Here is a 12,339-nt window from a genome sequence, read left to right as displayed (position 1 = left end):
AAACCCCCCCGAAACACAGAAGAAAGATAACTGCTAATTTCTGATACTTGTCTTGGTGTTGGAAACAGAATCACCCTGGGACATCCACTATCTCCTGCGGTATTTCTGCCCGTTCCTCCAGGAGAGGCTCTTCCCACTAGGAGGGAGCATCTGCCCAGTGGGTTTCCCCATCCAGTGGCTCAAGGATGGAAACAGCTGGTCCTACTGAATATGCCACAAAGGCAGAATTAAAGTCAAAGCCAGAATTACATCCAAAGCTGGAACGACACCCAATGCCAGGCCAAAACCACCGCCCAGGGATGCCCAACCTCCTCCTGCCACTGCCATGATGTCACCACCATGCCCCACCATGGGCTGGGGACCTGGCCAGAGTGTCCACACACACAAGAAGGTGAAGAGCATCACCAAACTCATCCCACGGCGTGGGTCACCTGGTCTGTACATCCTCACGCAGATGCACCCTCGTCAAGCGTTCTTATATATTTATGGTATGTCATACATGGATAATTCCCATATTCCCAAGAGGCCCATAGAGCCTGGCGTTCTCCCAGTAGCAGGATGAGACCCGCAGCTCAGAACGGGATCCAACCAGCGACAAAACACCCTCCGCATCCTGTTCCCTTGGCTCTTCTGCATTGCCCCTTCCTTCCTGCTTGGGCCAAGCCTTTTGGAGGCAGCAAGAGGATTTTATTACCCCTGCTAATGGGAATATCACCTCCAAATCCTTTACGTGGTTTCAGAAAACCTCAGTGACTGTCCATCCCCAGAGGAAGGGCTGCCATCTCCCCTTTCTGTGAAGCAGGTGCTGGCAAGGCGAGAGTGGAACCACAGCCGGCAACAGCAAACACTGCGCACAAGCCCAGGGCAGTTGGTGGGGGAACCCATTATCCCCTTCCCACTGTGGTGGGAGAGCCTGTTCCCAAACCCAGCACATAAACAGGGGCAACAGTTGCACTTCAGGCTCAAGGAGACCCACACAGCCCCAGCAGGAGTGGGTAGCTCACTCCAAATCTCAAATGGTGACGTGGAGCTGCACCCAGGAAAGCAAAATGCCCAGTTGTGCAGCTGGTCCAGCCACACGGCACGAACTCCCCCAAAGCATCATGCTGGGCTAATGCAACCCGCTGAGCAGCGCAGGGGAAAACACCACCCCGTTTTCCCAATCCGACCTTGCTTTCCTACCCAGGCCAACACAGCCCCAGAGGTGCTGCCGGGGGACAAGCCAGTAGCACGACCGTCACCTCCAGCCACTCCATGGGGGCTCCAGCAGGGAGCTCCCAAGCGAGAAACAGGCAATGCTGCGGCTCGAGCCTCTGCAGATTGGGCTCAGAGGGAGCTCTGCAACCCACTGGGTTACATATCAACAGCCATATGGTCATCTACATTTTAATTGCAGAAGCTTTATTGCCGGGGATGATGCATGTGCTGGAACGGCACCAGCTTGTCTCTCGGAGTCGAAGCTGCGGGGCCGCCTGCTAGAAAAATCATCTTTTTTCCTTTTAAATAGACTTGCCAGGGAAAGGGGCGAGAGAGTCTCTGCAGAGCCCTGACACAGCGCTTGTGAAAGAGGTGTTGTAGACGTGACATCAGGGACAAAGGTGTGCTTGAAAATCACACTCAGGGCATGGCAGAGCCTTCCCCTGGCTGGGGGCACAGAGGATGCTGCCCCCAGCACAAGGAGATTATTTCCCCAGTTTGGGACACTGGGAAGTGAAGAAGCAGCAGCTGGATCTCATCTCAACAGAACACAAACCCTATGCAGGAGCACGTCCCGCCCCTGCCAGGCGCCTGCTACCTCGCTGGGGACAAAAGCCACGTCCGTGGGTGGCACCGGGCAGCTCAGCAAGCCTCAGTGGCAATCCAAATCCCCAAATGGAAGCGTGAAGGTTCTTACTATAAAGCACATCAAACACTTCCTCTACCATCTTCCTGAGGAGGTACACGTCTGATCCCTGGTCCGGGGAGACCCTGAGCACGCTTCGCCCGCACTCCTTTGCCTTCTTCTGCGCCTCCACGTCCTGCTCCTTCCTCTGCTGGATTCCTGCGGTGGGGAGAGGAGAAAACGGGAGATGCTGTGGTGAGAAGAGGGTTCATGGGCAACGCCACATGCACTTTCAAGTGGCTGTGAAGTGATCGAACCCACCAGCTGGGTTACGCCAACTTCAGACAGTCATCTCTGCCCCCCAAGCCCACGCAAGATAGGGTCCTGTGTGTGCCGGGCCCCTCGCTACCCCCACGGCATCAGCAAAGTCCTCTGGGCAGGCAGGTGGGTGCCCCACGTCTCCCACTCATCCCAGCCCCAGTTCGGATGTGCCCATGGTAGCCCCGGTGTGCAGGGAAAGGTACCGGCAGCGGTGCCAGCAGTGCCGCTGTGAGCAGGGTTTGGTCAATCCGCGTGTGCCCCCCCTTCCCCAGTTTTACCCGCTCAGCTGCACTAAAACTGTTGTGATTAATTGGGCAGCGCATTTCTTTTCTCTGGTTTCAATCTGCTTAGCCTCCAATCTCTCAGGAAAAGAAAATCCGCCTTTCTTGGAGGCTTTTTTACCCTTCAGCGTCACGTAGCTTGGTAATACCAGCTATTTCCTGCTAATTTCCCCCATTAAACCTCAAATAAAGCATATCTTCGGCAACGACTTCCTTCCATCTCTAAACGCACAGAAAATTAAACACTACAAGTGCATTATTGCCGTTCTATCCGAAGCGATTCGCAAGGGATTTTCGGTGGTGAAGGACTAATTCTTTCAGCATCCTCAACAGGCTCCTGCTGGCGATGGGCCCTGGATGCTGCTCAAGGAGGAGCTCGTGGATCCCTCCCGTGGAAACAGCCCGTGGCTGGGACGTCACTGGGATGGGGGCAAGAGCCACCCAAGGGTCCCCACACAACCAGCCACAGGGAAGGGGACGGGACCCAACACTGCGCAACCCCTGGCAAGCTCTGAATGCCCCCCACGGCACATGGAAACAGGCTCTGGAGAACTTTTTGGGTGTTTTACCATGGTGATGAAATACATCCACACCAACTGACTCTCCCCCCAGGCCGGGCGCTCACTCTGCTCCGTTGACATTAATCCTGATCACTGTCCAGCTCCCCCTGTGCACCAGGGAAGGCTGAGCCAGAGGTGCAGATAAAGGAGCGCGTTCAAGCGAGGTCTGCACACCCAGAGAGATAAGAGGCTTCTTACATCTCTCAGCGATGTCTGCTTTAGATTATTTCCGATCCTTTCGAAGGGGGCAGCTAGCCCATAAATCAGAGGCACTTCCAGGGATGCTTTCCACTGCGTGCCAGTTGTAAGAGCTTTATGGAGCAGAGTTGAGCCTGGGCCATTTATAATTCAAGACAGAGTTATCACGTTTCACCCTGTCTCCAGCATCAGCCGCTTCGCCCGAACCCCATCGTTTTGTGCTTTCAACCAGACGTGACCATTTCATTTTGCAAAAGTGTAAACGAAACCGAAGGAGAGGGGAATTGCAACCTAAAGCCGAACGCCTTGCCCCAGCACAGTGGTAGGTCACCAGCTAGGATATATGTATATATATTTCTAAAAGTGACATTTGCAGAAGGTCATTAAATATTGTGAGCTCTAGGGAGACACAGTTGGCATTTAGTAGATAAGAGACAGCTCTGTCCCGTTGGCCACCCTGGGGCACCTCCCTGCCCCTTGTGGGCAGTGGGAGGGGAGGCAGAGCCACCTGCAAATGCAGGGAACATCCCCAAAATGCCTCCTGTCCTGCAAAACACGATGCACCAACGCAGAAGATAAGTGACAGCGGCTCTCCCGGGTGCGCAGGGTGTGCTGGAGGCGGCGGGCAGGACGAGCGGCAGAGCGGGGCCGGCAGGGAGCTGCTCCCGCGCGGCCGCGCCGGCTCAGCACGCACACGTGCGCCGACTCGCCCGAGCAGACAGCGACCCTGGCAGCTTCACGGTGCTAATGTTTGCAGTGGAGCGAGCCCTTCCTGAGCCAGATCTCCAGCGGATTAAGTACCAATATGGTTTCCGTCAACACCACGTGTGCACACACAGCCGAGTCATTTCTCTCCACTGACATCCCACTGTGAGCAGCTTGTGTGAGAGGGTCTGGGGTCCCCCTGGCTCTGGGGTCCCCAGCACCACCAAAGCCAGAGCCCATCCTGGATCCTGCATGGAGCAGGGAAAGCAGCAGTTGGTGTGCCAGGGCTGATGCCATTCAGTGCCTCATTTTACACTGAGGGTGGTGAGAGCCTGGCCCAGGTTGGCCAGAGAGGTGGTGGCTGAACCATCCCTGGAGACATCCCAGGCCAGGCTGGACGGGGCTCTGAGCAACCTGAGCTGGTGAAGATGTCCCTGCTCATGGCAGGGGGGCCACTGGATGAGCTGTGAAGGTCCCTTCAACCCAAAGGGTTCTATGATAAGAAACACAGGTCCCTGCTTGCAGCACGATTCCCACTTTCCTCTCAGCTTGCAGGCTATTTTTTGGGAGCTGGTAGGGCCACAGAGCTGGCAAAGAGGGCTGGGTGCTGGCCTCCCTGTGCCAGTCACACACACCCCTGCAATATCTGGTGACCCCAATCTGAGACGGGAGGGACCACGGGTCTTGCTCAAGTCAACCTTTCACCACTGTTAGCCCCTCAAAAACAACACTCCCAGCTCTCAAATTCATCCCTGTCTTCTCAAAACCAGGAAAAAAGCCTTGGCCCAAGAAAGCCTCTCTGCTCCTGGGGCATCATTAGAACAAACTGCTTTTGCTAAAAGTCATCAAAAAGCACTCCAGCACACCAGCACTGAAGACCAACAGTGCCAGGGGACCAGCCAACAGGGTCATAGAATCATTTTGGTTGGAAAAGACCCTCAAGATCATCAAGTCCAACCACAACCCACCCCTGGCACTGCCCCATGTCCTGAGAACCTCATCTCCATCTGTCCAACCCTCCAGGGATGGTGACTCCAGCACTGCCCTGGGCAGCCTGTTCCAATGCCCCACAGCCCTTTGGGGAAGAAATTGTTCCCCACATCCAACCTCACCCTCCCCTGGCGCAACTTGAGGCCGTTTCCTCTGCTCCTGGCGCTTGTTCCTGGGGAGCAGAGCCCGACCCCCCTGGCTCCAAGCTCCTTTCAGGCAGTTCAGAGATCAGAAGGTCTCCCCTCAGCTCCTGTTCTCCAGCTGAACCCCCCAGGTCCCTCAGCCGCTCCCATCACACTTGTGCTCCAGCCCCTCACCAGCCTCACTGCCCGTGCAGCCACCCAGCCCTGTGCCACCCCGGGGCTGCTTTCGGAGTGGAGCGCTGGGGTGCGCGGTGCCTCCAGCCACAGTTCCCACCCGCTTTCTCCATCGCTCCATACTCACTGCAGAACTTCTGGAAGTCGGCTTGCAGCTCCTTGCGGGCGCTGAGGAAGACCCGTCCCTTCTCGGTGCCAACCACGAAGGCATTCTCCTCGTGCACGGCAATGCAGGCGACCTCTGCGTTCAGCTTGGAGAGTGCTGAGCACTGCGGGGAGGCAGCAGGTCAGGGCGGCCGCGGGAGCAGCCCCGCTTGGCAACCCTGCCATTCACACAGAATCACAGAATGCCAGGGATTGGAAGGGCCCTGGAAAGCTCATCCAGTGCAATCCCCCCATGGAGCAGGAACACCCAGATGAGGTTACACAGGAAGGTGTCCAGGCGGGTTGGAATGTCTGCAGAGAAGGAGACTCCATAACCCCCCTGGGCAGCTTGGGCCAGGCTCTGGCACCCTCACCAGGAAGAAGTTTCTTCTCATCTTTAAGTGGAACCTCCTGTGTTCCAGTTTGAACCCATTACCCGTTGTCCTGTCACTGGTTGTCACTAAGAAGAGCCTGGCTCCATCCTCCTGACACTCCCCCTTTCCATATTGATCCCCATGAATGAGTCCCCCCTCAGTGTCCTCTTGTCCAGCTCCAGAGCCCCAGCTCCCTCAGCCTTTCCTCACATGGGAGATGCTCCACTCCCTTCAGCATCTTGGTGGCTGCGCTGGGCTCCCTCCAGCAGTTCCCTGTCCTGCTGGAACTGAGGGGCCACAACTGGATTTTCCAGTGGGGTGGTTTTTTTCCTTCCCATCAAAAGATCCCTCCATCAAAAGCAATGTTCTGGTTTGGGTCAGAATTTCATGGGTTTTATGACATCCCCTGACTTTACAGCTCCGGAAAGGTATCCAGCTGAGCCATGCTTTGCTGGAAAAAAAGAACTATTTACCTATTATTTCAATTTTTCCTATCCTAAAAGTAAACATTTTATAGCATTACTTTAAAAGAAAACATTCCTGTAAAAACCAACCAAACAAAAAAATCCCAACCAACAACAATTTCTATTTTTCCACAAGCTCTAATGAAATAAGGAGCACGGGAATCTTATTTCAGCCGCAGAACACTAATATGGTCAAAGTCTGGATTAGTCGAATGATTCCTCTTGTACAGTTATGCAAAACATGAAAGAGATGGAAAAGACTTCCTCTATTAATCCACTTTATGTAACGTGCGCTTCCTGCTCTACATAATACACATGTATATGTGCTTTTATTATTATTTTCTGTATTATAATAGTTACGCAGTGCCGGCAGCCTGAGTCATATTCCCATAGCTACGGCACCGACGCTATGAAGACGCTTCCCCCAGGTCACAGTTTAAATGGGTAGAATGGGGGGATTTTCCCACTGGCAGCCCTGGTTAGACATGTCACCCGTCCCCAGCATCACGGAGGGGCCAAAGGATGCTGGGGAGGGACCACGGACCAACCCCCCCCGAGCTACCTTCAGCTCCCTGCACACATTCCCAGCCAGCTTGATTTGTGTGGGCTCAAAGCCAGCTCTATATCGGGTCATTTTACCTCCCGCTCACCTTTTTCAAGAAGAAGGCATTGAATCACATCCCCCAATATAGACATTTTTAAGAAATCTCTTTTCAAAGAACACAGCAACTGATGGGAGAATTTTGCTCAAAAAGCCTGACACTTGAAAAATAAATACAAAGTCTAGGGGGTGCGAGATTTGGATGCAGATTAAATCCAAACCCATGCTCGGTGATGTGCATGTGGCCTATGGTTTATTTATCACATCCGCAGGCAGCCGGGCTTCCGTGGGTGCAGAGCCTGGCACTGGGGAAGCGCTGGGCTAAAAGCTGAATCTCAGCAACCGCCTGGCCCCCTGGCCCTGCTTTAAGCACCTGACAAGGACTGCGGAATAATGTATACTCATTAAGGAGCCAAACTACGATAACGCAATTTGCTGTACGGGATGGCACGTATATAAATCATCAAAGCTGCTTGGGGTGCGTCAGCTCCGGGGAACCTGGTCCTTAGTGGGGTGGTGATGGGCAAAGAGAAGGAAATCAGTATTAATGAAAATAATCCCTACCTGTGCAGAGAAAAAGATGTATCCAAGATAAATATATTAAACACAACTTGGCTTTAAAAAGGGAGGGCTATTTAGCACGTCGCATTGCATTACACGTTAGTTACTACACACTCGCTTTCCCTTCTTGATCACATTCATAGTTAAAAATAAGATTAGCTCTGGTCCACAAGACTTAATCCAGACAGTTATCTTGTTTATGTAAGCCTGGCTGACTTAGGCAAGGTTTCCACCGGGAATTCTACGTCAAAAGATATGAAAGTTATTTTCTTTGTTCTCGGAGATAAAAGCCATTGTTCTCCTGTTGTGTAAAAGCTCACGGTAACATTGGTAAAACATCAAGACAAAAAAAAATCCCAACCACCCTACATTCAACTGATACCAACATAAATATTAATGGGAAAACAATACACATCTGAGATTAACTTGGGCCGACTTTATGATCCTTACGGCTGTCAGGGCAGGAGAGGATTATTTCTCCAGCAGCTCCTGGGGTGAAACGATGGAGGGGACGGGGACGCCACCGGCCTCTTACCATGGAGTCTAAGGCAGACACTAAGCTGGTGATGATTTCATCTTTCTGGGGAAAAACCATATTCCACTGGTCAGCTCTGGAGGTGCTGAGCGTCACGTCTAAAGGTTTCCCTGCCAGGGCCATATTCACCTGGAAACAGAAAACAAAAAAGGTATGTGCATTGCTGTTACCGATGGAGAGCTGGTGCTGAGCATCACCAGCGCAGCACAACACCAGCCTATGCCACAGACTACGGTCCAACGCCGGCATGGATAGATGGGGAAACTGAGGCACACAAAGAGGCCAGGGCCAGCCTAACCCCACGTACCCCCCGTCTCTGCTAAAAGCAGATAATTGTGGATGCTGCTGAGCCATAAGCAAACCCTGGGTCTGATGCTGCGTGTCCCAGCAGTGGCCAGGTCACCTCCGCCCTTGGGAGCTCCATCCCTCACTGCAAAACGGGGAAAAAAGGAGGAAAACCACCTGATTCTGGCCACACATGCAGCAGCTGTGCCAGGTCTCTGCGCCCCAATGCCCGTGTCTCCATCCATCAGACATGACCCACAGGGAGGCCGATGCTGCAGGGGAAACTGAGGCAGGGCCCACCCTGCACAGATTGTCCCGCTCCTGTGCTGGGGCACCCAGACCCAACACAGCATCGCCCTCCTGTCCCCAGCACCGTCCCTCCCAGCTATCGCCCCTCCATCCGCAGGGCAGCGTCGCGCCGCCCGGCTTTAATCCCGCGGATAAAGGGTGGCAAATTAGCCGGCAATGCTCGGGAGCCACTCGAACCGGATCGTAAATCATGCGCTCGAAGCCGCGAGCGGATAAAAGAGGCCGGAGAAGAATTTCTAACAAGGCGAGACGGGCAGGAGACAGGGAATATGAATGAAGGCGCCTGCGTGTAACTTGATTTGCAGCTCAGCTGATAACCACAGCTGCTGAAAACAAGGGTTAAAAGTCAACAGCAAAAACCCAAATTCACCTTCCTGCCCCGGTTTGTACCTGTGTCCAAGCAGAAGGAATGTGCGTGCAAAGTAGGGCTGGGCTGCCCCACGCAATTAGGGAAATTGTGGATTTTGGCCCCAAATAACAAGCCAGTCCTTAGGCTGGCAGCTCTGCAGGTGCCCAAGGACACACAGGTCACCTCCACAAAACCTCCTTGTCATTTGGGCATTAAACAAGCCAAGGGTGGAGACAACTCCCTGTTAAACAACAATAACCAAATTTCAGAAATCCCTCTCATCAGGACCTCCAGGCCGGCTCTTAACGCTTCTTAACAGCACCCACTGCCTAAACAAAGCTGATGGCACAATGTTCTCCCCCAGGATGATCTTGGGGGAAAACCAAACCAAACCAAACCATGCGTCAGCTTGGAAAATAAAGCAGGAAAGCAGCCGCACGGTCCTGCAGCCTGGGCACTGCCACCCACCGGCACAGCCCCCGGGATGTCCCCGCGCTGGGGACAGGGCTCTACCTGCCACCTCCAGCTTTACCATCCTGAAGGGTCGCAGCAGCACCGAGAAACCATCCGCCTCACTCCAGCCCTGCAGTTTGTGCATGGACAGACGGACAGACAGACAAGGGACCATTTCACGTGCAAGCTCGCGAGCAGCTTCCTGCGCACAGCTCTGCGGCTGCAGGGAACTCAAGATTCCTGCTTTTAATCGATGCTGTGTTAACAAGAGGTGCCCCGCTGCGGCTGGCAGGGAGCAGCGAGGCAATGGCAGCGCCGGTGCCAGCCCTGAGCCGCACTCCCCGCCCACAAGACACGGGGCAGCTGTGACACCGCGCTGGGACCAGCCACCACCTGGGGATCCCACCGGGGAAGGACTCGGTCCAGGGAGCATCACTCTCTTCTTAACCCCCCCACGAGCACTTGCTTGGAGAAAAAGAAGCGCCTTATTTTTATGCCCATATGGATTTTCGAGTGCCCTAATTATGATTTAATACGACTCGTACGACATGGATGTTCTTGTTGCCTCCCGGCAGTGCTCTGGAGAGCTGGTCCCTGGCTCGGTGGGGATGGTCACAGCTCCTCAGAGAGCTCAGGCTGCACCAACCTGCTTGGCCATGGTCTCCCATGGCAAGTGATGCTTATGAGGGAGAGATGCCTCTCCCTTGGCTACAGACGGCAAAGCCATGAGCTGGATTCTGCCCCAGGTGTGGAACCGAAGGGAAAGCTTGGGATAACATCAGCGGGAAGTGGGGCCAGGGTCTCATCACCCTCTCCCTTCCATTCCCTGCTGTGCAGGAGACCAGGACAAAAATAATCCCTTTCACCTGGCCGATCGTTTAATAAGAAAAAGGGAGAATCACTCCACAAGAAAAAAGAAATCATAATAAAAATATGACCTAAGTAATAGAACAGGACTTTAAGGGATGAGGGGAACAATATTCCTGTAAAGCTTTTAATCATTTATGGTCACGAAGAGCAGCGACAGAGGATTTAGGAAGGGGGGGAATAAAAAGGAGGAAAAAAACTTCACGGCAAGCGCTAGGCTTATTGAAATCAAATTAAGACGTACGGCTTGAAGTTGTTTGTCTAATCAAAAAGCCAAGTAATCTTTAGGAAAACTGGGGTAAACCATTCTTATAGCAGTTAGGGCTGGTGGTAGGGAGTGAGAGGGGTAGCATGGGTGCAGAGCACCTTACCCCCTCCCCAGGGCACCACGCACCCATCATGCTGAAATCCCACCCTGTGGCACCCACCACGGGGTCAATTTCCCCATCTCGGCCCACAGCGGGGAGATGGGGGCTCAGCCCCAGCCTCAGCCCCATCCCACCTCCACACCCCAACTCACATCCCTAGGGTGACTCAGGGACCGTCACGCCGCTGTCACGGGGCCAAAGCGAACGTTTGCAGATTGGTTTTATTTTTTTAATATTTAAAAAAAAATAATAATAATTTAAACTATTAATATTTCTTTCTTTCTCCCCTCCAAATGAGTTTGGTGGGCACAGGACAGGTAGCGCAGGGACAGGGGTGCTGCGCTCCAGCCGGCGCGGGACACGGGCAGGGATCCCGCATGGGCCGTCACCTGCTCGGCTCTTACGACACCTCCCTCCTCGCCTCGCTTCATAATCCTGGGAAAGATGATAAATTTGGCCCCGGGGGAGTTTCACTTGTGAATCACCTGGGCTGCAGCGAAGGAAAAACCAGGCGCACAGGGAGGTTCCTAAAGCCCTGCAGTGGTTCCCCCAAACCTCTCCATCCCCCCGGCCGGTGCCGCGGGGCAGCACCTCTCCCCAAAATAAACATCCTCCAGTCTTGCGCGCTGCGTCACCATTTCCAAAGCGTTCAGAGCAAACAGAACAGTGAAAAGAAAAAAACAACCCAACCACAAACAAAAAACCAAGACGACGACAACCCCCCAAAGGAAATTTCCGAGCAGAAAACTATGTTACTGTATCCCTGAAATTATAAACAGGTTCAATTAGGAGAAACCGAGGGGAGCTTGCACGGCTCCTGGGGCTCAGTTCGGGGTGAAGATGGGTGCTGTAACCTCCTGGTGTTTATTTAAGAGCTTTCGTCCCCCTTGCTCTTGTTCACCTTTTCAAGCCCTACAGCAATTTCCAGCCCCGTGCCACAACCACAAGCAACAGTGTTTTATTTAGGAAGCTGAGCCAGTGTTTCCATACGGCCATGGTGGAGCTTGAAGAAGGACCTCTGCTGCCGTCCTCCCCACCGCTTTCTCCTACAAAACCCTTATTTAGCATAAACCCCAAAATCCGGTTTCCCAAAGGGAGCCACGCACTCACCCAGGACTCACAAAATTCGGCTGAACTTCTTGCCGGCTGTCCCCATGCCCTGCGCTCCTCTGGGCTGCCATTGCCATCATCAAAAAAAGGGGCAATAAGCCTTTTTTGGGGAATTACCCACAGCCAAACCCAGTGCAGAGCAGGAGATGCCGTGAGATGGGAACAGCCAAATGCCCAGGAGGGACCAAGGGCATCCTGCATCTACATCTTCTTATACTGCTTTCTACCAATTCTGCTTTTAAATCAATTGGCTGATTTATTTCTCTTTTTTTTCCTGCATCTCTACTCTATCTTAGAAATGTAACCCTGGCGATTTTCACCGCATGAAGCATCTCCTGCAATGAGGACACCAGACCACTCAAAACTATCACAAGGGAGCAGCACAAAGAGCCCCAGACAGACAACCAGACGCTGCCACTGCTGCCCTACGGACATTGCAGCATCACCACGGAAATCCCCTCGTGCTCCCGGCCGGGATGTTTATAAAGCCTCTGACAGCGTGGGCTGGCTCCCAGTTCAAGGAGCCAAATGGGAATTCAAATTAATGAGCGCTTGGACCGTTCAGCAAAACCAAGACCATCAGCTGGTCCTGCCTGCAGCTCCACACAAGAGTGGCTGGAAATTTGGAAATGATTTGCTTATTTGTTTTTCCAGGAAAATTCTGCTTGTTGCTTCAACCATGCTGGTGAGACGGCCCAAATTCCAGCAAAATAGTAAAAAAAAAA

The 12,339-nt window shown here is 53.2% G+C and overlaps 1 protein-coding gene across 4 annotated transcripts in view; it reads right to left on the bottom strand.

The window, feature by feature from the left end:
- GTF2IRD1 (GTF2I repeat domain containing 1) overlaps window positions 1–12,339 on the bottom strand; it is a 63,053-nt gene that overhangs the window by 34,108 nt on the left and 16,606 nt on the right. For all 4 annotated transcript variants that reach the window (XM_082068632.1, XM_082068635.1, XM_082068633.1 and 1 more), the window contains exons 2-4: window positions 7,874–8,002; window positions 5,322–5,463; window positions 1,895–2,041 (exon numbers count right to left, since the gene is read on the bottom strand). In XM_082068632.1, the coding sequence (XP_081924758.1) occupies window positions 1,895–2,041; window positions 5,322–5,463; window positions 7,874–7,996 (412 nt within the window). In that variant the 5' untranslated portion in view covers window positions 7,997–8,002. The remainder of the gene's footprint in view (window positions 1–1,894; window positions 2,042–5,321; window positions 5,464–7,873; window positions 8,003–12,339) is intronic.

This window comes from Streptopelia decaocto (genome assembly GCF_964273445.1).
Source record: "Streptopelia decaocto genome assembly, chromosome: 18".
Lineage (NCBI taxonomy): Eukaryota > Metazoa > Chordata > Aves > Columbiformes > Columbidae > Streptopelia > Streptopelia decaocto.
Note: the sequence above shows the minus strand (reverse complement) of the source record. Positions and strands in the feature narration are given on the sequence as shown.